Source organism: Papio anubis, chromosome X (genome assembly GCF_008728515.1).
Source record: "Papio anubis isolate 15944 chromosome X, Panubis1.0, whole genome shotgun sequence".
Lineage (NCBI taxonomy): Eukaryota > Metazoa > Chordata > Mammalia > Primates > Cercopithecidae > Papio > Papio anubis.
The window spans coordinates 95906285-95928690 of NC_044996.1; the positions used below are offsets into that span (position 1 = coordinate 95906285).

The window sequence follows — 22406 nt, forward strand, 5'->3', positions numbered from 1 at the left end:
ATAAGTTATGCTGCTATAAGACACATGCACATATGTTTTATTAGAGGCACTATTCTAATAGCAAAGACTTGGAATCAACCCAAATGTCCATCAGTGACAGACTGGATTAAGAAAATGTGGCATGGCGGGTACGTGGCGCTCACGCCTGTAATCCCAGCACTTTGGGGAGGCGAGGGCAGAGGCGGATCATGGGGTCAGGAGATCCAGACCACCCTGGCTAACAGACAGAGCACCATCTCTACTAATACAAAAAAATTAAGCTGGGCGTGTGTGGTAGCCTATAGTCCCAGCTACCGAGCTAAGGCAGGAGAATGCGTGAACCCAGGGCCCCGGAGCTTGCAGTGGTGAGCGAATTGCGCCACACACTCCAGTCTGGGTATTTAGGCAGGACTCTCCATCCCCTAAAAAAACAAAACAAAAGAAAATGTGGCACATATACACCATGGAATACTATGCAGCCATAAAAAAGGATGAGTTCGTGTCCTTTGTAGGGACATGGATGCAGCTGGAAACCTTCCTTCTCAGCAAACTATCGCAAGAACAGAAAACCAAATACCGCATGTTCTCACTCATAGGTGGGAATTGAACAATGAGATCACTTGGACACAAGAAGGGGAACATCACATACCGGGTCTTATTGTAGGGAGGGAGGAGGGGGGAGGGATAGCATTAGGAGATATACCTAATGTAAATGATGCGTTAATGGGTGCAGCACACCAACATGGCTCATGTATACATATGTAACAAACCTGCACGTTGTGCACATGTACCCTAGAACTTAAAGTATAATAATAAATTAATTAAGTAAGTAAGTAATTAAAAATAAAATAAAATAATGTGTTATAACATAGTATTTGCAAGCTTCATGGTAACCTCAAATAAGAAAACATACAATGGATACAAAAAAAGCAAGAAATTAAATCATACCACCAGAAAAAATCACCTTCATTAAAAGAAAGATAAGAAGGAAAGAAGAAAGAGAAGACCACAAAATAACTAGTAAATAAATAACAAAAATCAGTAGCACTTATAAATGCCAACAGTGAACAATCTGAAAAAGACATGAAGAAAGTAATCCCATTCACAATAGCCACAAATAAAGTTAAATATCGAGAAATTAACTTAATCAAAGAAGTTAAAGATCTCTACAATGAAAACTATAAAACACTGATGAAAGAAATTGAATAGGACATCACAAAATGTAAAGATATTCCATGTTCATGGATTGGAGGAATAAACATTGTTAAAATGTCCATACTACCCAAAGCAATCTACAGATTTAATGCAATCCCTGTCAAAATACCAATGACATTCTTAACAGAAATAGAAAAAACAGCCCTAAAATTTATATAGAACCACAAAAGACCCAGAATAGCCAAAGTTATCCTAAGCAAAAAGAACAAAATTGGAGGAATCATATTACCTGACTTCAAATTATACTACAGAGCTATAGTAACTAAAACACTATAGTACTGGCATAGAAACAGATGCGTAGCCCAATAGAACAGCATACAGAACCCAGAAACAAATCCACACACTTACAACTAACTAATTTTTGACAAAGGTGCCAAGAACATACATTGAGGAAAAGACAGTCTTCAATAAATGGTGCTGGGACAACTGGATATCCATAGGCAGAAGGATAAACTAGACCCGTGTCTCTCACCATATACAAAAATCAAATCAAAATAGATTAAAGATTTAAATCTAAGACCTCAAACTATAAAACTACTACAAGAAAACACTGGGGAAAATCTCCAGGACATTGGTCTGGGCACAGATTTCTTGAGTAATACCCCACAGGCACAGGCAACCAAAGCAAAAATAGACAAATGGGATCACATCAAGTTAAGCTTCTGCAGAGCAAAGGAAACAATCAACAAAGTGAAGAGACAACCCATAGAATGGGGGAAAATATTTGCAAACTACCCATCTGACAGGGGATTAATAACCAGAATATATAAGGTTCTCAAACAAGTCTATAGGAAAAAATATACTAATCCAATCAAAAAATGCCAAAAGATTTGAACAGTCATTTCTCAAAAGAAGACACAAATGGCAAGGAGGTGTATGAAAAGGTGCTCAACATCATTGGTCATCAGAGAACTGCAAATGAAAACTACAATGAAATATCGTCTCACCCCAGTTAAAATGGCTGATAGCCAAAAGACAATAACAAATGCTGGCAAGGTCGTGGAGAAAAGGGAACCTTTGTACACTGTTGGTGGGATTATAAACTAGTACAACCACCATGGAGCACAGTTTAGATGTTCCTGGAAAAAACAAAAATAGAGCTACCATATGATCCAGCAATCCTACTGCTGGGTATATACCTCAAACAAAGGAAATCAGTAAGTCAAAAAGATATCAGCATTCCTATGTTTGTTGCAGCACTGTTCACAGTAGCCAAAATTTGGAACCAACTTAAATGTCCATCAACAGATGAATGGATAAAGAAAATGTAGTACTACCCCAAATTATAAAAACCCTAGAAGAAAATCTAGGCAATGCTGTTGAGGACATAAACACAGGCAAAGACTTCATGACAAAAACATCAAACGCAATTGCAACAAAAGCAAACATTGACAAATGGGATCTAATTAAACTAAAGAGCTTCTGCATAGGAAAAGAAACTACATCAAAGTGAACAGACAGCCTACGGAATGGAAGAAAATTTTTGCAACCTATCTATCTGACAAAGGTCTAATATCCAGAATCTATGAGGAACTTAAACAAATTTATAAGAAAAAACCAACCCCATTAAAAAGTGGACAAAAGATATGAACAGCCACTTCTCAAAAGAAGACATTTATGTGTCCAACAAACATATGAAAAAAAGCTCAACATCACTGATCATTAGAGAAATACAAATCAAAACCACAATGAGATACCATCTCACACCAGTCAGAATGGCGATTATTAAAAAGTCAAGAAATCACAGATACTGGCGAGGCTGTGGAGAAGTAAGAATGCTTTTACACTGTTGGTGGGAATATAAATTAGTTCAACCATTTTGAAAGACAGTGTGGTGATTTCTCAAAGACCTAGAACCAGAAATACCATTTGACCCAGCAATTTCATTACTGGGTATATACCCAAAGGAATAGAAATCATTCTACTATTATAATCTTTATCATATTACAATATTATAAAGATACGTGCATGCATATGTTCATTGCAGCACTATTCACAATAGCAAAGACATGGAATCAACCCAAATGCCCATCAATGATAGACTGGATTATAAAAATGTACCATAGTGGTACATATACACCATGGAATACTATGCAGCCATAAAAAGGAATGAGATCATGTCCTTTGCAGGGACATGGGTGGAGCTGGAAGCCATTTTCCTCAGCAAACTAACACAGGAACAGAAAACCAAAAGTTGCGTGTTCTCACTTATAAGTGGGAGCTAAACAATGAGAACGCATGGGCACGGAGAGGAACAATACACACTAGGGCCTGTAGGGGGATGGGGAAAGGGAGAGCATCAAGAAAAATAGCTAAAGCATGCTGGACTTAATACCTAGGTGATGGATTTATAGGTGCAGCAAACCACCATGGCACATGTTTACCAATGTAACAAACCTGCACATCCTGCACATATATCCCAAAATTTAAAATTTAATTTAACTTAATTTTAAAAAGAAAAGAAAATGTAGTACTTATACACAGTGGAGTACTATTTAGCCATGAAAAAGAATGAGATCCTGCCATTTGCAACAACATGGATGGAACTGGAGGTCATTATGTTAAGTGAAATAAGCCAGGCACAGAAAGACAAACATCACATGTTCTCACTTATTTGTGGGATCTAAAAATCAAAACAATTGAACTCAAGGACATAGAGAATAGGAAGATGGTTACCAGAGGCTGGGAAGGGTAGTGGGGGGTTGAGGGAAAAATAAGGATGGTTAATGGGTACCAAAAAAACTAGTTAGAAAGAGTAAGACCTAGTATTTGATAGCACAACAGAGTGACTATAGTCAAAATAATTTAATTGTATATTTTAAAATATCTAAAAGAGTATAACTGGATTGTTTGCAACACAAAGGACAAATGCTTGAGAGAATGGATAGCCAATTTTCTACACATTGCATGCCTATGTGTAAAATATCTCTTGTACCCCATAAATATATACACCTATTATATACCCACAAGAATTAAAAAGTAAAAAACACACAGAACAGAAATTTTTAAAACTCATCTATAGTTCTACATGTAATTCTGTTCATATTTTAGAATGAAATCCTTATGAGTACATCCTTGTGCATCTGTATTTTCTTTGAAGTGAAACTCCTAAGTTAAAGGGCTATAGTTTCCATAATAACTATTTGTACTCAGTTAACTGTCTGTGTCCTTAGCCCATTTTTCTGTTCTTTATCTTCTTTTTTAATGAGGATGTATTATATATTAACTATCTTTTCAAATAAGTCCCTTTTTTATTCATCTAGAATTTATTTTGGTATAAAGTATGAAATGCAATCTTAAAATATTGCATTTATTATTTTTCTTCTAAACAGTGAAACTGTTTTCCCCTCAGCATTTATTAAATAATGAAAACTCCTACTTTAAAAACATTACATTGTTTAATCCTCATAATTCTATGAGGTAGGTACTCTTAGTAGCTCAACTTTACAGATAAGAAAATGGAGGCGTAGAGAGGGTGAATAGTTTGGTAAGGAGTGGAGCCAGACTTTGTTTTAGAAGCTGTCAATAAAACATGTTCATATTAAATCAATGTTGAGAAGATCACTTTATTCTATCCTTCAATCAATTGATTTCCATAAATGAGCTGAGCATTCTGTCTCCAAAGTCCCTACTTCCCTAAGGACAGCAATGCCAGCAGGCTGATACCGCATGGCTCCTCTTCTCTGAGAAGACATTTAAAATGTCAAATATATAATTTATCCAAAAAAATGTGAGAAGGAGGAAACTGAATTTTCTATCTTTCTCTGTATTTTACTTTTTCAACTAAAAACTCGTAAATCATATGAAGGAAAAACAAAGCAGAAAAAAAGTAAAAACTTGTAAATGATGATATTCAATGCTACATTATTAAAAACAAAATCAAACAATTGCATCTGTGGAAACAGAAGGGGTACAGTTCAAATCTTTTAGAGTCTGCCAAGAAGACCTCTCTGACTCCTTCCATACTGTCCTCATTCTATTATCCTTTCTTCCTAGGGATTTATTTTTGTATTATCTCAAACTTTTCTCAGCACTACTGCCCTGATCTAAAATTTTCAGTGATTCCTTTTGGCAATGAGATAATGTCCACACATCTTTAATTGTCCTTCAAGGCCATTCACGATGTAGCCCCAACCTGCCTTTCAATCAGATTCTGCATCCTTCTTCAGGAGCAGGACCTATGCCGTATGTTACTTTTTCTAAGAGGTGTCTTTTTGTATTCTTCTGTGTTTAATACAAAAAAGAGACCAAGAGAATTTTAGAACTCTGACCTTAAGGCTTATCTAGCCAAACCTGGACATTTTAAGGAAGAAACTGGCGCCAGACAGTGTAACTTGCTCCAGATCATATAACAAGATAGAGGTCACAATGCAGACCCCTACTTTTACATAATAACTATTTGTATTGGCTGGATGTCCTGGAAGATTAATTTTTTTAAGACTAAACAATAACTATTTGTACTTGGTGAACTGTCTGTGTCCTTAGTCCATTTTTCTATTTTTTATCTTCTCTTTTAATGAAGATGTATTATATATTATCTTTGAAGAGCTTTGGTTTTTCTTCTCTTAGATCAGCCACCTCCTGAGCATTAAACTGTGTTTGGCAAATACTTGTTGGATGTGTTGTATAATTTGAGTGTATTTAATGCATTCTGTTGACTTGGCAGGAGTTGCATTTTTGTTGTGAATGAGTGAAATGAGCCACATGCGCATCGGTTGAGCAATTCCACAATTCCAAGGCAGTAAAAACACGACAGAAGACTTGCTGGAGAAATCTGTGTATCATGGAGTCAGCTGTCCATTAACCATTAGAAGCCATGGGGAGGAAGGGACTCAGCAGGAGGGCTGGTGCATTTCAGCCCCACAGAGCTTGTGCCCTCAGTCCCCATTACGAATGAGCTAAAGCCTTGTATGGTAAGGTCTGTCAGCAAAGGTTTCGCATTTTCACTGCCTGGTCCTGGTTATTATTAGACCACATTAGAATTCCCAATCATTAGAATTTGAGGAGACTTGAGAGATTCTTCTTTTTTAGGTGAGGAAACGAAGGCCCAACAATATAGGAACTGGTATATGGGATTCCTTCATGGAAAAAAAAATCACCAAGAAACCCCATGAATTACCTCAGCAGTGTTTTTTGTTTGTTTCATTTTGTTTTGTTTTTGTTTTAGAGACAAGGTCTCGGTCTGTCACCCAGGATGGGGTATAGTGGTATGATCATAGCTCACTGCAGTCTCAAACTCCCAGGCTCAAGCAATCCTCCCACCTCAGCCTCCCAAGTAGCTGGGACCACAGGAACATGCCACCAAACCTGGCTAATTTTTAATTTTTTTATTTTTTTATTTTTTTTTTTAGAGATAGGGTCTCACCACGTTGACCAGGCTGATCTCAAACTCCTGAGCTCAAGCAATCCTCCTGCCTTGGCCTCCCAAAGTATTGGGATTACAGGCATGAACTATCATGACCGGCCTCAGTAGTGGTTTTTAAACTGTGTCCTACAGGAGTGTTCTGGGCCCCCTTCAGGTCTATTGCCTACAGCTAGAGAGATTCTGTGTGGCTAGGGCTGTATCTTCCCACCCTCCCATTTCCATATCAACCAGAGCAGCAGCTGGAGGTTCACAACTAGATTTCATAAGGCAAAAAATCAAGACTCTGCATATAAAAACCATTATCTTGGTGTAGGGCAAGGAACTCAGGTACTAGAAGATTAAGGGGAAACTCCACATCTCTCTCCCAGTCTCCTGTGGTCTATTATGTTGGGGGACCCCATATACACACACACAAATTTACAGCCCACTCATCTTACAGACATGGAATACCTTGGTTAGGGTGGGAGATGGAGAGGAATTATATCTTGTTGTTTTTAGTCTCCATGTCAATACTTCAACTTCCAGATGGGTTTGTTCATTTCTAAAGCAGTCATCTTATGATCTCAATGGTGTTGCCAGTACTAAAGGCAATTCTGGAACACCTCTTTTTGAAACTGCCTTCAAATTGCAAAGCATAATTTTTCCAAATATTTACAACTGCAGCAAAGGTATGTCTTTTGAGTGTGAATTTTCATTTCAGGAACCATTCAGTTATGTTTGGAGTCACACGTGGTAAATAAGGTAGGGAACCCAAGGGTCAGATACAATGTGGCTCCTAAACAGGCTGTCATTGAAAGCAATGGCTGACTTCTTTGTGTATTTCTGAAAAAAAAAAAAAAACCCTAAAAAGGAACACTAGGAAGGCTTTATGATCTGGCTACAGCTTCTGAAAATAAAGGGAGCCTCTTCATCAGACCAGCTTTAAAGATTAGCACTTGATACACATGAAAAACATCTTAGCATAAGGGAAAGAGCAACTCATTTGAAGCTCAAGAAACCTGAGCTGGAATCCCATCTCCATCACTTTTCATCTGCAGGAGATTAGCTTAACATGTCTGAAAACTTGGTGTCCTCACCTGTAAATTGTTTTCAGTAATTCTCACCTTGCAGGATTGCTAGGAAAAATGGACATACTGTGTGTAAAGCATCCAGCTTGGTTATTGGTCATAGCATACATTCAATAAATGGTCAATTTATTTTACCATTACTGTTATGGTTAAGTCTCTCTAAAACTACCTGTAGTTTGCAGTGATAGGTTTTTTGTTTGTGTGTGTGTGTGTGTGTGTTTTTACAGTAACTAACCTTAGAGACAACAGTTATGTTTTTATTAGACTCATGCCTCCATGAAAGCAGAGGCTTTTGGCAAATATGTGAGATGTAAAAAAGCAAAGTGGATTTCTTGACAATTCCCTTCTCCCCTCCCTTTTTTATCTGCTTCTCCTTCTCCATAACTTTGCATACCATTTAGTTTCTTAATGATTAGCATGTGCTCCATTTAGAATGAGCTTCTTTGTTTTTCAGGTGAGACTACAGCCAGAACTTATCTGCTTTGCCCAAGACCACACACCCAAGTTTGATGATCCTAAATGCATCATCAATGTTGTCTAATTTCAAATAAGGGATCTTGCCATTTTACCACCCACTCACTGCCTTTCCTACCAAGGTATTTCAGGGAACTAACATTCGCTGAGTGTCTACTTTGTACACTTAACCAAAGCCGTTCCATTCTCACACCCACAACCCTAAAAATGTAGGTATGATCACTATTCTCACTCTACAAAGGAAAAGGCTGACATTCAGAAAAAGCAAGCAATTTGCCCAAGGACACACAGTGGCCATGTTAGATGATATATTTGTCCAAACAGAAAAGCCTTCAGAGTCACAGGAATCAAAATATGAAGGTGGGATAACATCTATTCCCCCATCCCCACCAATGACTGCCCAGCTTGGGTTCCTGCCAAGAACGCCCCCCCTTTCAGTCTTTTTCCAGAACCAGATCTCAAGTCATACCTGGAGGGGAAAGAGCCACTGAATAATATGGGGACCCCTATGTTAGTCAGCTAAGTCTAAAGCCTGAACTCTTTTAGAGAGGGTTTGTTCCCCTAAGTTACTCTGTGACATCAGGACCAGATACTCCATCCCCAGCATCCAGATGCCTGATGTCAGAGGCACCAACATTTTGAAGAAGCACAAAATGATCAAGGATTAGGTGCACCACTCTGATTGTTTGGCCTTTGGCCCGCTCTTCATTAAAACAAGAGTTTGGACTAGAATTTCCTCCAGCTCTAACATAGAAAAAATAATGCCGCAATATGTAGGATGTCAGGAGATAGGGACTCTGAAATCAGACAGGTCTATTTAGGAAACTTTACTTTGCTATCTTCTGGCCTTATGATTTAAGTGGAGGGACTTATTTTACAAGCCTCAGTTTCCTCCTCTGTATAAGAGAGATTACGTGAACCACTAGGCACATAGCAATGGCTAGCACATAAAAAGCACTTTAAAAATGTTAACCAATGTACTTTTTCCATTAAAATTTAAGGAACACTCAAGGATACATTTACTCCAAAAAGTCTCTCCTGCTGCCTCAATATAGCAGAATTTTCCTTTCCTATCTGATTTCTAGTTTCACTAGTGGACCACAGTGCTTTGGTGCTGCCCCTGAGAGGCACAGAATAAATGTCACACTTGCCTGGCAATGACTGTCCCACTGGAAACAGCTGATCCCACTGCACATCTCAGTTAGATTAAGTTTCTGTAAACACTACTCCCCTCACCTGGGCATGGTGGCTCATGCCTGTAATCCCAACATTTTGGGAAGCCAAGGTAGGGGAGTCACTTGAGCCCAGGAGTTCAAGGACAGCCTAAGCAACACAGTGAGACCCTGTCGCTACAAAAAAAAAAATAGGAAAAATTAGCTGGGCATGGTGGCATGCACCTACAGTCCCAGCTACTTGGGAGACTGAGCCCTGGGTAGGTCAAGATTGCAGTGAGCTGTGATCGCACCACTACACTCCAGCAAGGCTACAGAGTGATAGCCTGTCTCAAAAACAAACAAGAAAAAAAAAAACCACAGTGGTCCCCTCATGGCACTCTTGCTTCAAATCTTTCAACCTTTTCTGTTTGGTTTTTGGAGGCTTCCACTGTCTGGCTTTTTCCTCTCTCTAATCCTGTCAATTGTGAAAGATCCAGCTCAATTTCTACCCTTCTTTAAGGCCTTTCCAAACTTTTGTTGGACTTGTCTATGAATGCAGGAGGATGCAGTAGGACAGAGAAAATTAACTTATCCCTTTCTTAAATTTAGCCCCAAGACGGCTCCACTAACTTAAACCTACTTCAGTCTTATCATGAGAAATTTCTATTTCATTCTAATCATGACAGACCATTATACAAACTCAAATTGAGGGACTGCCTACAAAACACCTGACCACTAAAATGTCAAGGTCATGGAAAACAAGAAAAGACCGAGGAGCTGTCACAGACTGGAGACATGACATGACTAAAACGACAAATACCATGTGGACAACATCTTCCTGCAAACTGGATCTTCAATGGAAAAACTGATGAAATCTGAATAACTTTTATGGTTTGGTTAATAATATTGTATCGAGATTAATGCCTTACTTTTGATAAATATTTTCTGGTTATATAAGATAAGGTTTTTTTCTAGACCTTCTCTTCCCTGCCAGCTTCTACATTCCTCTGAGAGCTCAACAGTGACTCTTAGAGGCCTGTAGCCGCAATAACAGCAAATCAGTTCCACTGCAGATCTGAAAGATCATGCCAGCCAGTTTAGAAGGTGACCTCAGCAAGTTTCTCCAGAATTCATTGAAACAAACTATTTTGGCAGGCACTATTTTTAGAAAAGTAGTATCCATTTCTCTACCATCTTTATAGAGCGATGTAATGATGAATCACCAGCTTCAGGATTGATTGCACTCTGCTCCATATCCTATTCAGTATAAGACGTACTGCTTTTGGGCCAGGTGCAATGTCTCACACCTGTAATCCCAGCACTTTGGGAGTCTGAGGTGGAGGATCACTTAAGACCAGGAGTTCAACACCAGCCTGAGCAACATAGCAAGACGTCATCTCTACAAAAAAAAATTAATTTAAAAAATTATCCAGGCATGGTGGCACATGTCTGTAGTCCCAGCTACTTGGGAAGCTGTGGCTGCAGTGAGCTATGATCACAGCACTATACTCCAGCCTGAGTGTCTTAGTGAAACCCTGTCTCTAAAACAATTATTAAATAAAATGTAAAACACCTGCGTTTGTACAATATATAAATAAAAGAGATCTTGGACTGGTCTGTGGAGACAGCTAATTGTACTGCAGGGTATTTCGGTCCTGTTCTGTGGGCCTTCACTGTCTCCTCTCCCCGTCAGGCTACCCTAGGTCCTTCAGAGGGAGAAGGGAGCACATCAACCAGGTGACTTTGAGGAGGAATAGCAGCTGGGGACAGTCTGGTCCTCAAAGCATCCTCACAAATCACCAGAGCACACATAAGTCCTTTACATCAGGGGTCCCCAATTCCTGGGGCCCCAGACCAGTAGTTCTTGGCCTGTTAGGGACCAGGCTGCACAGCAGGAGGTGAGCAGCGGACAAGCAAGCATTACCGCCTGAGCTCCGCCTCCTGTCAGATCAGTGGAGGCATTCGATTTTCACAGGAGCACGAACGCTACTGTGACCTGTGCATGTGAGGGATCTAGGTTGCCTGCTCCTTATGAGAATCTAACTAATGCCTGATGAGCTGAGGTGGAACAGTTTCATCCCCAAACCATCCTTCATCCCCAAACCATCCTCCATCCTTGCCCCATACATGGAAAAACTGTCTTCCACAAAACCCGTCCCCGGTGTAAAAAAGATTGAGGACCCACTGCTGTACATCACTCTCTGGGTTTTTCTGAGATGATGTCATCATCATCATCATCATCATCATCGTCATCAGTGTTCTTGGTAGTGACTAGGGTCCACCCTGCAGCGGGCCTATTTTTGCCCAGGAAAGCCAGTGACAAAGCAGCACTGAGGGCCGAAAGTCTATGATACGACAAGCACCAGCTGTCATCTGTGAGGCATCCTGATATGTTTGTGTGTCACTGAAATTCAGGGGTCACTGGAGCCAAGGCTTCAGTGGGTAAAATGACCAGAGCGCAATGATCCCAGTACGTTCTCTCATTGATGCCCATGGATATCACATGCATTCCTGCGCTGTGCCACACTCCTCCCTCAGACTTGGTAAATTTATTTGTCTCTAAAAAGAAGGGCTGAATACTCAGTCTTGAGGATCACTTCCAGATCTAACGTTCTAGGACTCAACTCATTGAAATATTTATTTTCTGTTACATAAAATCCTCCAATGCCATCAAAGAATACTCATCACCACCGCATGGTGCAAATATCAGCTTTATCAATCAGGCATAATCCTTTCTTTGCAAAACAGTTCATTCCCCCAGAACTCACAGGCCACACCTTGAAGAGCTTAACACTGGGAGAAAGTATCAACTTAAGTCAACAGCATAAATGGCTCTCTGTGCAACAAACCGTTGGGCAACCCCAAAACCTCCTCTTGTGGAAGCAAATATGAGCTGTCATCCTCGGGTGCCCATCCAGAGAAGGGCAGCTGATGCTATTCAATGGGCCCCAGATGGAAATGTGCCTGAGCTGCAGACTTTGGGGGAATACTTGAATAAGGTCAGTGAATTTTTGTCCTTCCCCTCATAGAAAGCTCGACTTGCTTTGTCATGTTTCCATATGTAAGCAAAGCCAGATGAAGAAATGCAGACGCTCCACGATACAAGCTCTGTAACCTACACATCCAAATTGAGTAAAACCAAAGACTGCAGCTGGGGCCTCCAGGAAGCTGCAGGAAGAAGTAAGCAAGCAGGACCTCAGCAGGCAAATTTGCTGGGGTCAGGAGCACAGGCTTGAGATGGGGCATCCCCAGCCCCCACCCCACTAAGATACACCAAGTCCAGGAGATCTTAGGGCTGTGTTTCTCAGCACCACGTGGTTGACTCAACTCCTTTGCCCTGGCTGTAATGCCACCACATTAGTAGCCCACATCCATGTGACACTGAGGCAGAGAGATGGAAGGTAAAGGGTGTGGGATTTGGATACAGACAGACCTGGATGTGCATTTTAACTCTGCCATGTATGCGCTGCTGCTCTTTATGCAAGTTACTGAACAGCTCTGTGCCTCGGTCTCCTCATTAAAATGAAGATGATAGTTCTACTCTGCCACAGGGTTATTGGGAGGATTAAAGATAAGGCACACAAAGCTCTCAATAACAGTGCGTAGGACATAGTAGTCATAGCAACCAATAAATGGTAGCTGTTTTTCTCTGTTCTGTGTGAAAAAAGCTGGACACAAAAGGTCACATATTGTATGATTTCATTTATATGAAATGTCCAGAACAGATAAATCCATAGAGACAGAAAGTAGATTAGTGGTTGCCAAGGCCTGCGGGGAGGAAGGAGTGGAGGGTGACTGCTAATGGATACAGGGTTTCTTTTAGGGGTGATGAAAATGTTCTAAAATTAGACAGTGGTGATGGTTGTGCAACATAGTGGACATACAAAAATCACTGAATTGTACAAAGTATACAGTTGTAAATTTTATGGCGATGTGTATTATTTCTTAATCAAATAATAATTAAAATGATTAGCAAGATAAGATATATGGTATGTGAATTATGTCTTAACTAGGTTTTTTTTTAAATACATGACCTACACCTCAATTTGTGAATATGAATAGAAATAAATATTTCTAAAATGTGGATAACAGTAGTACCTGACTCACAGACTTTTTGTGAAAATTTAATCAGTTGATTTTTAAAAAATATTTAGACTAATGCTGACACACTATAAAAGCTCAGTAAATGTCAGCTATAATTGTTACTGTTATTGCCATTGTCATGATCATCATCATTTTCATCACAGGGAACATAGTTTAATAGTCAAGATCAATGGAGTTTCAGTTAAACAGACCTGGTTTAAAATCTGACTTCATACCTGGCAGTATATATTATAATAGTTAATGATGTAGCTACTGGATTCAGACTATCTTCATCAAAATCCTCACTCCACCATTTACCATTTGATTTTAGGCAAGTCTTCATCTTCAACCCCTCTGTGCCTCAGTTTCTTCATTTGTAAAATGGGGGTGATAATAGTTCATACTTAATGTCATGCCACGAAAATCAAATGATGTATCCATTAGGATGCTGATATGATTTGGCTCTGTGTCCCCACCCAAATCTCATATTGAATTGTAATTCTCAATATTAGGGGAGGGACCTCGTAGGAGGTGATTAGATAATGGGGGCGGATTTCCCCCTTGCTGTTCTCTTGATAGTAAGTTCTCATGAGATCTGATGGTTTAAAAGCGTGTAGTCCTTCCCTCTTCACTCTCTCCTCTTCCTGCTCTGCCATGTGAAGAAGGTGCTTGCTTCTCCTTCACCTTCTGCCATGATTGTAAGCTTCCTGAGGCCTTCCCAGCCATGCTTCCTGTCCAACCTGTGGAACTGTGAGTTCATTAAACCTCTTTTCTTCATAAATTACCCAGTCTCAGGTAGTTCTTTATAGAAGTGTGAGAACAGACTGACACAGATGCTTTTGGCTTCAGGTTTCAGAAACCTGGCTCATTTTGTCTGAAACCAAATAGGAAGAAAAAGAAGGCATAAAAAAGAGAAAATAATTAATTGAGAAAACACAATACAATCAAGAAGGGAAGCAGAAAGAAAAAGAAAGGAGAGAGAAAGACAGAGAGGGGTTTAGAGAGGTTTATTTTCAGTAGCCATTAGTTTTGGGATGCTTCCCAGAGACTTCTCTGCCCAAATTTTCTTCCTGGGTTTTCAAGATTATTCTTCTTATGTTTTTAGTGTAAACTGCTTCAAACTCTTTAGGTAATAGGCAGGCACTAAATAAAACAATACTACCTTGACTTATAGGCTTGTCATTATCTCTGCTCTCTAGGAGTATAAATCTCATGGAAAAGACTGTGCAAAATTATTATTTTTTTATTATTATTATTATTATTATTATTATTATTTGTTTGAGACAGAGTTTCGCTTTTGTTGCCCAGGCTGGAGTGCAATAGCGTGATCTCGGCTCACTGCAACCTCCACTTCCTGGGTTCAAGTGATTCTCCTGCTTCAGCCTACCAAGTAGCTAGAACTATAGGCATGCGCCACCATACCCAGCTAATTTGTATTTTTAGTAGAGAAGGGGTTTCGCCATTTTGCATAGGCTGGTCTCAAACTCCTGCTTCAGCCTCCCAAGTAGCTGGGATTACAGGCGCCCACCACCACACCCAGCTAATTTTTTTTGTATTTTTAGTAGAGACAAGGTTTCATCATGTTGGCCAGGCTGGTCTCAAACTCCTGACCTCAGGTGAGCCACCCGCCTCAGCCTCCCAAAGTGTTGGGATTACAGGCATGAGCCACCACAGCTGGCACAAAATATTTTAACAATGTAACATTTCTGCCCAGTCAATGGGATCATTTGGAAAGGTATTTTGCTTCTTTTTTTTTTTTGTAAGCAACAGGGTCTTGCTCTGTCACCCAAGCTAGAGCACAGTGGTACGATCATAGCTCACTGCAGCCTCAACCTCTTGGGCTCAAGGAATTCTCCCACCTTGGCCTCCCAAGTAACTGGGAGTACAGGCACATGCCACCAAGCCCAGCTAATTTTTCTATTTTTTTTAGAGATGGGATCTCACTATGCTGTCCAGGCTGGTCTCAAATGCTTGGCCTCAAGTCCTCCTCCCATCTTGGCCTCCCAGAGTGCTGGGATTACAGGTGTGAGCCACCTCATCCAGCATAGAATGGATTTTTGAATAGGCCAATATGTGTGGACATATGCCCTAAAAGGGTTGGTTTCATTGAAGTAACACAGCAGGAAGCCAGAAACCAAAGCCTTGAATCAGAGATGAGATTCCATCTCTGGGCCTTTCGTAACCATGCATGGCTTCAAATTCCCCATCCTCTAAGTATGAAATAACATCTTATCACCCTACTATTATCATTCTACGATTATAGAATGAAAGATTGGATAGGTCTTTAGGAAAGATGAACTTATTTTCCAGATATGCAGACAGGGACCCTGAAACTCAGTGACGGCAGCAGACCAGCTGGGTTCCAACAGGGTTGAACCTACTTTCTAGCCTTGTGTTCTACTGTGATATAATACAGACTGATGAATTTGTTTCTCTTTGTCTCTTTCTGACCATCACAGCAACTGATATCTACACAAGAGAAGAATATACATGCTGAAAGAACAGGATCACCTGGAGATATGTACCAATTCTGTGTCCCAGTGAGAAATTTACAAATATCTGTATAGTTCTTAATGTAGAGATTGGTCCTTATCTAACAACGGAAGTTCAAGTTTCTAACTGCTTTCCTTTTGGCCTGATTTGATAAGGATCAGATTAGCAAATCAGAGTAAAGGTGAGATGGGGATGTAAATAATTCATTGGCCTCTGACATTTCTAAGCAAGAAAGCCAAGGACTTCTACCAAGCCTGGAGACTGTTTCTCTTAAGATGCCAGGAGGAAGTGCTAGTCCAGGCTCCAAGAAACACTGACCCATGTGCCATTTTGAAAACCCCATCAGATCTACACGATCACAGTAAGAGAAGAACGTTTATTTCTATCCCCTATTGGCCACTGCCTGGTTTCCATTCAACCTAGAAAGAGGTTAAAATATATATACATAGGCTATGCTGTGATCTCACTGCATTGAGTATGATAGCTTTCACAGGAGTCTTTACCTCATTAAGATGGGTCGGGTAAGGATTTAAATTAGGCCATCTTTCCTCTCTATCACACATTCATTTCAACACTGTAATGAGTATTTCATAAAGGTTTTATAATTCTCAGTGGTATGGTGAATAGCCTTTCGCCTTTAAATCAAATGACAGAAAAAAAATGTTTCTTCAGGCGGAAAAAATGAAGATTCTATTTCTGTTCCTAGATTTAGTTATTAGTCACCTGGTTTCACATTAAACTTTGATGATAAATTATTCAATAGCCATGATATCAGAAGTTCTGCTGGCCAGAACAAATTGCCAGTAACTACCCGCATGACTAAGAGAAAGCACTACCTCTAATTTCCCCTTTCTTTTGCCCAGGAGATTGTGGTTGCGATCTCCCAGTCCTTCTGGCTCCAATACCTGCCTGCCTGCCTTTTTTTCTTCCTTCCTTCCTAACCAAATTCTATCTTCCCTAATAAGAATACACTAGTATTCCATTAGGAGAGCCAGACAGAGAGACAGAGAGATAGAAAGAGAAAGAGAGAGAGAAAGGTTACCAGATTAAAGTTTTTATCAGATGGTATCTCCCAAGCAACCTAAAGTGTTTAGTCTGTCAGTCCCTTCCTCACATCTCCAAAGGGCCAGGAGGGAAGGAAGCCCTTCGTAGAGCATATTGTGGAACTGGGCCAGCCCAATGCACTTTTAATTCCTCAGGAATAGCATCACTGTCCCCGTTGTTTCCCTGGGAGGTCATTCTACTGCCTATAGCTTCCACTCTACTATGGAAATAATTGTTTCTCCACCAAATTCATAAGTTGAAACCCTAATCTCCAATGTGACTGTATTTGGAGACAGGGTTTACAAGGAGGTAACTAAGGTTAAATGAAGTCATACAGTTATTTCACCTTAATTAAATCAGGGTGGGTCCTTAAAAGAAGAGATAACAGAGCTCTTCTTCTTGCTCTTCTTCTCTTTTTCTTTTTCCTTTATTTTTCTTTCTTTTCTATTTTTTTGTTTCTTTTACTTCTCTGCTCACAAAAAGGAGACTATGTGAGAACACAGCAAGAAAGCAGCCATCTGTGAGCCAAGAATGGAGCCCTCACCAGAAACCAAATCAGCCAGCACCTTGATCTTGGACTTCCAGCCTCCAGAACATGAGAGAATAAATGTCTATTGTTTAAGCCACCTAGTCTGTGATATTTTGTTATGGAAGCCTGAGCAAACTAAGACACACTTCAGTTCCTTTCTGCCCATTTCCTTCTTTGTAGTGCCTTCTTAGTACCTGCAAATTACTCTTTGGAGACTTACAGTCTTGAAGCAGAGGCACATTCCCACTTCTCCTAAACAGCAGCTTCCCTGAGCTGCACATATTAAATTATTTTAAGCTCACCTCATTTTTTCAGATTTTTAAGGCTCTTCTCCATACTTTGCTCAATTTCAACTGGTACATTACTTAGTATGGATGACAAATTTCAACCCCATAAGCCATCTTGCATCAACAACTACAAGACACAAAAACTCAAACACTCACTGTATCCTCCAGTATGAGTGCATGTGCACATATGTGCACACACGCTGGTTTGTTATATATGTTTTGTGAGTGCCTTAGTCTGTTTTCTGCTGCTATAACAGAATACTACAGAATAGGTAATTTATAAAAAATAAAAGTTTATTTTGCTTATGGTTCCAAAGGCTGGGAAGTCCAAGAGCCTGGTGCTAGCATCTGGTGAAGGCCTTCATGCTTTGTTATCCCACAGCAGAAGGCAGAGGTGAAAACCAGTGCTCAAGGCAGAGAGAGGCACCAGGGGCTGAACTCACTTTATAACAACCCACTGTCATGATAACTAACCTGCTTCCATGATAATGACATTAATCTAGTCATGAGGGCAGAGCCAATCACCTCTTATCAAGTCCCAACTCCCAACACTCCTGCATTGGGAATTAAGTTTCCAACACATGAATTTTGAGGGGGACACATTCAAACCATAACAAGGGGTAAAGGTAAAACATTATGGCCATTTAGGTTTCCTTGATTCTACCCAAGTAGAAATACAAAGAGAAGCCTGAGTTCCACTTCCCCTATCTCATCCAAATATTTCTCTTCAATGAGATGTTGGAAACCCATCCAGGGATTGGTTAAAGATGGCAAAATACATAAGAAATCAACTTCCTGCGTATTTCCAATGGCGAATTTGTTCCATTAAAAGGCATTAAATGGGAGCATGTACAGGATGAGTATTTCTCAGAGTCCTGTGTGAGAAAGCAAGCTGGGGATTCTGCTCATGTTTCCTGCATTTGGACAGAGTCCACGCTGGTAAGCTCCTCTGCAAGAGATGAACAGAATCCAGTGTTATCTAAATGTCAGAGGGGATCATTCTAGAGAGTAGCCCCTTAAACTGTCTAAGGAGAGGAGGTTAAATTCACTGTCAAAACTTCCAGACATTCCACTCCCTCTTCCTCAAAGGAAACCTCAGAGCTGAGGTACCAAAGTGACGTCAAACAAACAGAAAGTCATAAATGTTACCTGCCTCTGTAGCACTGCAGTTGGTGCATAGACAATGAGCCACAATAACACTGACGGCAGCCCAGCTCTCTCCTTGTTCATTTTGGCTGCAGGCCCTCATAGGCATAAATCGCTGTTACGTAGGTCCACTGTGCATTTTAGCAATTTTAGGTGTTAGATATTTCAAATGATTTTATTCCAGTGACAAGGGGTGGGGTAAGCAACTGCCTACGGAACGGAGGTTGTGAAGAAGCGGCCACTTCAGGTTCCCCCTGGTGCACACACACCCAGAGCCCTGTAGGCGGAGACACAGAGCTGTCCATCTGAGCAAGCGGGACTTTGTTCTTATTTGTCTTCCCCACAAAATATGTACACTTAACATTGCAACTTTTCCTTTCCATTTGCATCTGTGAATCCTAGGGAGAAATCATAAATATCTGCATGTATCTATCTACCTATACATTTAAATACGTGAAAGTTGGCAGTGGCTTTCTTTTTTCCATTTCAATTGATAGGCACAATGCATAAAAAGGAAATCAGTGTTGATCTTATTTTATCAAAGCAATTTCAAGAAATCTTTTAGTCAAAGATGAAAATAATCAGCTATTTCTTAGCACTGTGTTAATTGGTAATTCATGTTCCTGCGGAAATACAATGACCACACCTGCCATTGTGCTTTGGGCCAGACCTTGCTTGGAGAACATTTAAAGGACGGTGTGTTTATTCTACCTGCATATGAGGAGGTGCACAGATGCCCTCATGTAACACATCACAGTCAGAAACTCTATCATATGCAACCTGGGCATGGGATGAGACCATGCATGTACAGGTGCCAGCTCTGCCTGGAGCTGGGTAGAGAGACCAGATGGCTGCTGGGAGGGTTCCTGCTTCTCCTGATGCTCTGGACACACCAGATGGGAAAGTACTAGCAAATACGCATGCTGTTTTCTCTGGACATGTTGATGCCTGAATAAATGTCCTCCTTTTAAGCAGCGTACTAGTTTCCTGTGGCTACCGTAACAAATTACCACAAGCTTGGTAGATTAAAACAACCAAAATTTATTTTCTCATAGCTCTGGGGGCCAGAAGTCAAAAATCAAGGTGTCAGCAGGGCCATGCTCCCTCTGAAATCTCTAGGAGAGAATCCCTCCTTGCCCCATTCAGCTTACGGTGGCCCCAGACATTCCTTGGTTTCTGGCAACCTAACTCTAGTCTCTGCCTCTGTCTTCACAGCCTTCTCTACTGGGTCTCTGCATCCCAATCTTCCCTCTCCTTTCTCTCATACAGACATCAATCATTAGATTTAGGGCCCACTCTCAATCCAGAATAAACTCATCTTCACTTAATTATCTCTGCAAAGACCCTGTGTCCACATAAAGTGACTTTCATAGGTACTGGGGGCCAGAACTTGGACATATATTTTTGGGGGACACAATTAAACCCACTACAGGCAGCATATCCAAGATGCCTTGTGGCACACTGACTTGTTACAAATTGCAGCCATCCCCAAATCATTTTCCTTTTCTTTTCTTCATACCCCAGGAACTAGAACTACAAATAGAAGCTTCAGTGAAAACATGGCATGCTCACAGGTTTTGACCTGGAAGCAGGGAGGAAAGGCATTTATAAGACCCTACAATCTGGACATTATGCTAGCCTGGAAACTCCACACTTGTTCTCTTCCAATCCTGTAAAACAAGGATTGCCGTCACCAGACTGCAGATGAGGTTACTGTGGCTCACAGTAACCCACCCAAGGTCTCCCAGCAATCTCTGGGCAGGCCCAGGTTTGGACACTGTGTCTATCTGACTACACAGCCTCATGCACTGTGTGTATGAGGATGTAGGGACAGAGTCAGAATAGATGGCTGCAATGTGGCAGCATTTGGAGAGCTCTTGGGAGGGCCCAGACCATTCCCCCACTAAGCTGCCTTACCTGCTTGTTAGTGCCTGTTTTTCCTTCACAGGCAACAGCCCCTTCCATTTTATAAATACACATAAGGGCGTAACCCAGAGAGGAGTAGTACCTTCTCTGAAATACATACCAAAGGTAGACCAGCTCATTTTCAGAGGCAGATTTGATCAGAAGAAGAAAACATAGAAGACAGCAAGGGCTGCTAGCAGACCCCCTGAGAAAGAGGTTGAAGGCATCTAAAGACAGAACATTGTGCAGTCCATTATCTTAGCTCCAGCGGCTATAACAAATTTTCAGAGACTGGGTGGCTTAAATAACAAACATTTATTTCTCAGTTCTGGAAGACCAAGATCTAAGTGCCAACTTATTTGGTTACTAGTGAGGGCTCTCTTCCTGGTTTGCAGATGGTCATCTTCTTTTATCCTCATATGGTGCAGAGAGGAAGCCAGCTCTCTCGTGTCTGTTATTTTTCTTTTTGAGAATATGCTATTTTAAAATTTTTATGGGTACATAATAGTTGTACATATTTATGGAATACATGTGTTACAAGTGTATAATGTGTAATGATCAAATCAGTGTAATTGGGATATTCATTGCCTTAAACATTTATCATTTATTTGTGTTGAGAACATTCCAAATCCACTTCTCTAATTATTTTGAAGTGTATGATAAATTACTGTTAACTATAGTTGCTCTATCGTGCTACCAGATCACTAGATCTTATTCCTACTAGCTAACTGTATTTTTGTATCCATTTTTTATATGGGCACTTACCCCATCATGAGGGCTCCATTGTCGTGACCTAATTACCTCCCAAAGGCCCCACCTCCTAATACCATCACATTGGGGATTAGGGTTTCAACATATAAATTCTGGAGAGACACAAACATTCCATCCATTACGGTAAGTATGCCTGGAGCAGTCAGCTTGCTCTGTCTGATCAATTCTGTGTGGGTATCCGACAGCGAGGTGATTCTGGATCAATCAGGCACCTCTATTTGTCTCAGGTTCCTATCTATAACACAAAGTGAGAATAAACATTTCCACCTGTCGAGGATCCCGAACGGCTTCCCTGGAACTGCTTGATGCTGGATTGGGCAATGTTTTACATGGAAACAAACACAGGTCACATACTTTGATCCAGTAGACAAATTGAAGTTAGGCCATCAAAATAAAACCAGAAGAGAACCTTTTGAAAAAGAAATTAAATTAATAAATATTTTCTCTAAATAGAAAAGTAATGAGCAGGGTGTATAGAGAAAACCATGCCAATTCTATGAAATAAGTTAATATATTCTTTAGACAGAACCAGGAAATCAGAGAAATATAAAGTCCCAGCACAAAAACGTGCAAGATAATTTGATAAACCATTCCCTGACAATAAAGTAACTACACTTAGAACAGCAAGAAGAAATCTAAGGTAATGGAGCAAAAGCAAACAGGCTAAAATAAAGCAAGAGGGATTGTGGTGAGATATATGGAAGAACTTCCAGACCGTTATAGGAATGAGGACTAAGCTCCGTTTTTGTTTTTGTTTTAATCTTGCCCAAATTCCTTTCTAAGGGGTCTGGTGAGTCATGCTCTACAAACCATAAATTCTCATCAGAAGGGTTTTGTTTAACCCTGTATATCATGGCTTACTTCTCAATCTGACTCTGACATAACAAGGGAAAA

The 22406-nt window shown here is 40.4% G+C and overlaps 1 protein-coding gene across 1 annotated transcript in view; it reads right to left on the reverse strand.

Annotated features, from left to right (window-relative positions):
• PAGE4 (PAGE family member 4) overlaps positions 1–21276 on the reverse strand; it is a 78813-nt gene extending 57537 nt beyond the window's left edge. Inside the window, exon 1 of the mRNA XM_003917711.4 lies at positions 18840–21276. Within this exon, the coding sequence (XP_003917760.1) occupies positions 18840–18920 (81 nt within the window). The 5' untranslated portion in view covers positions 18921–21276. The remainder of the gene's footprint in view (positions 1–18839) is intronic.
• Positions 21277–22406: the final 1130 nt, after the last annotated feature.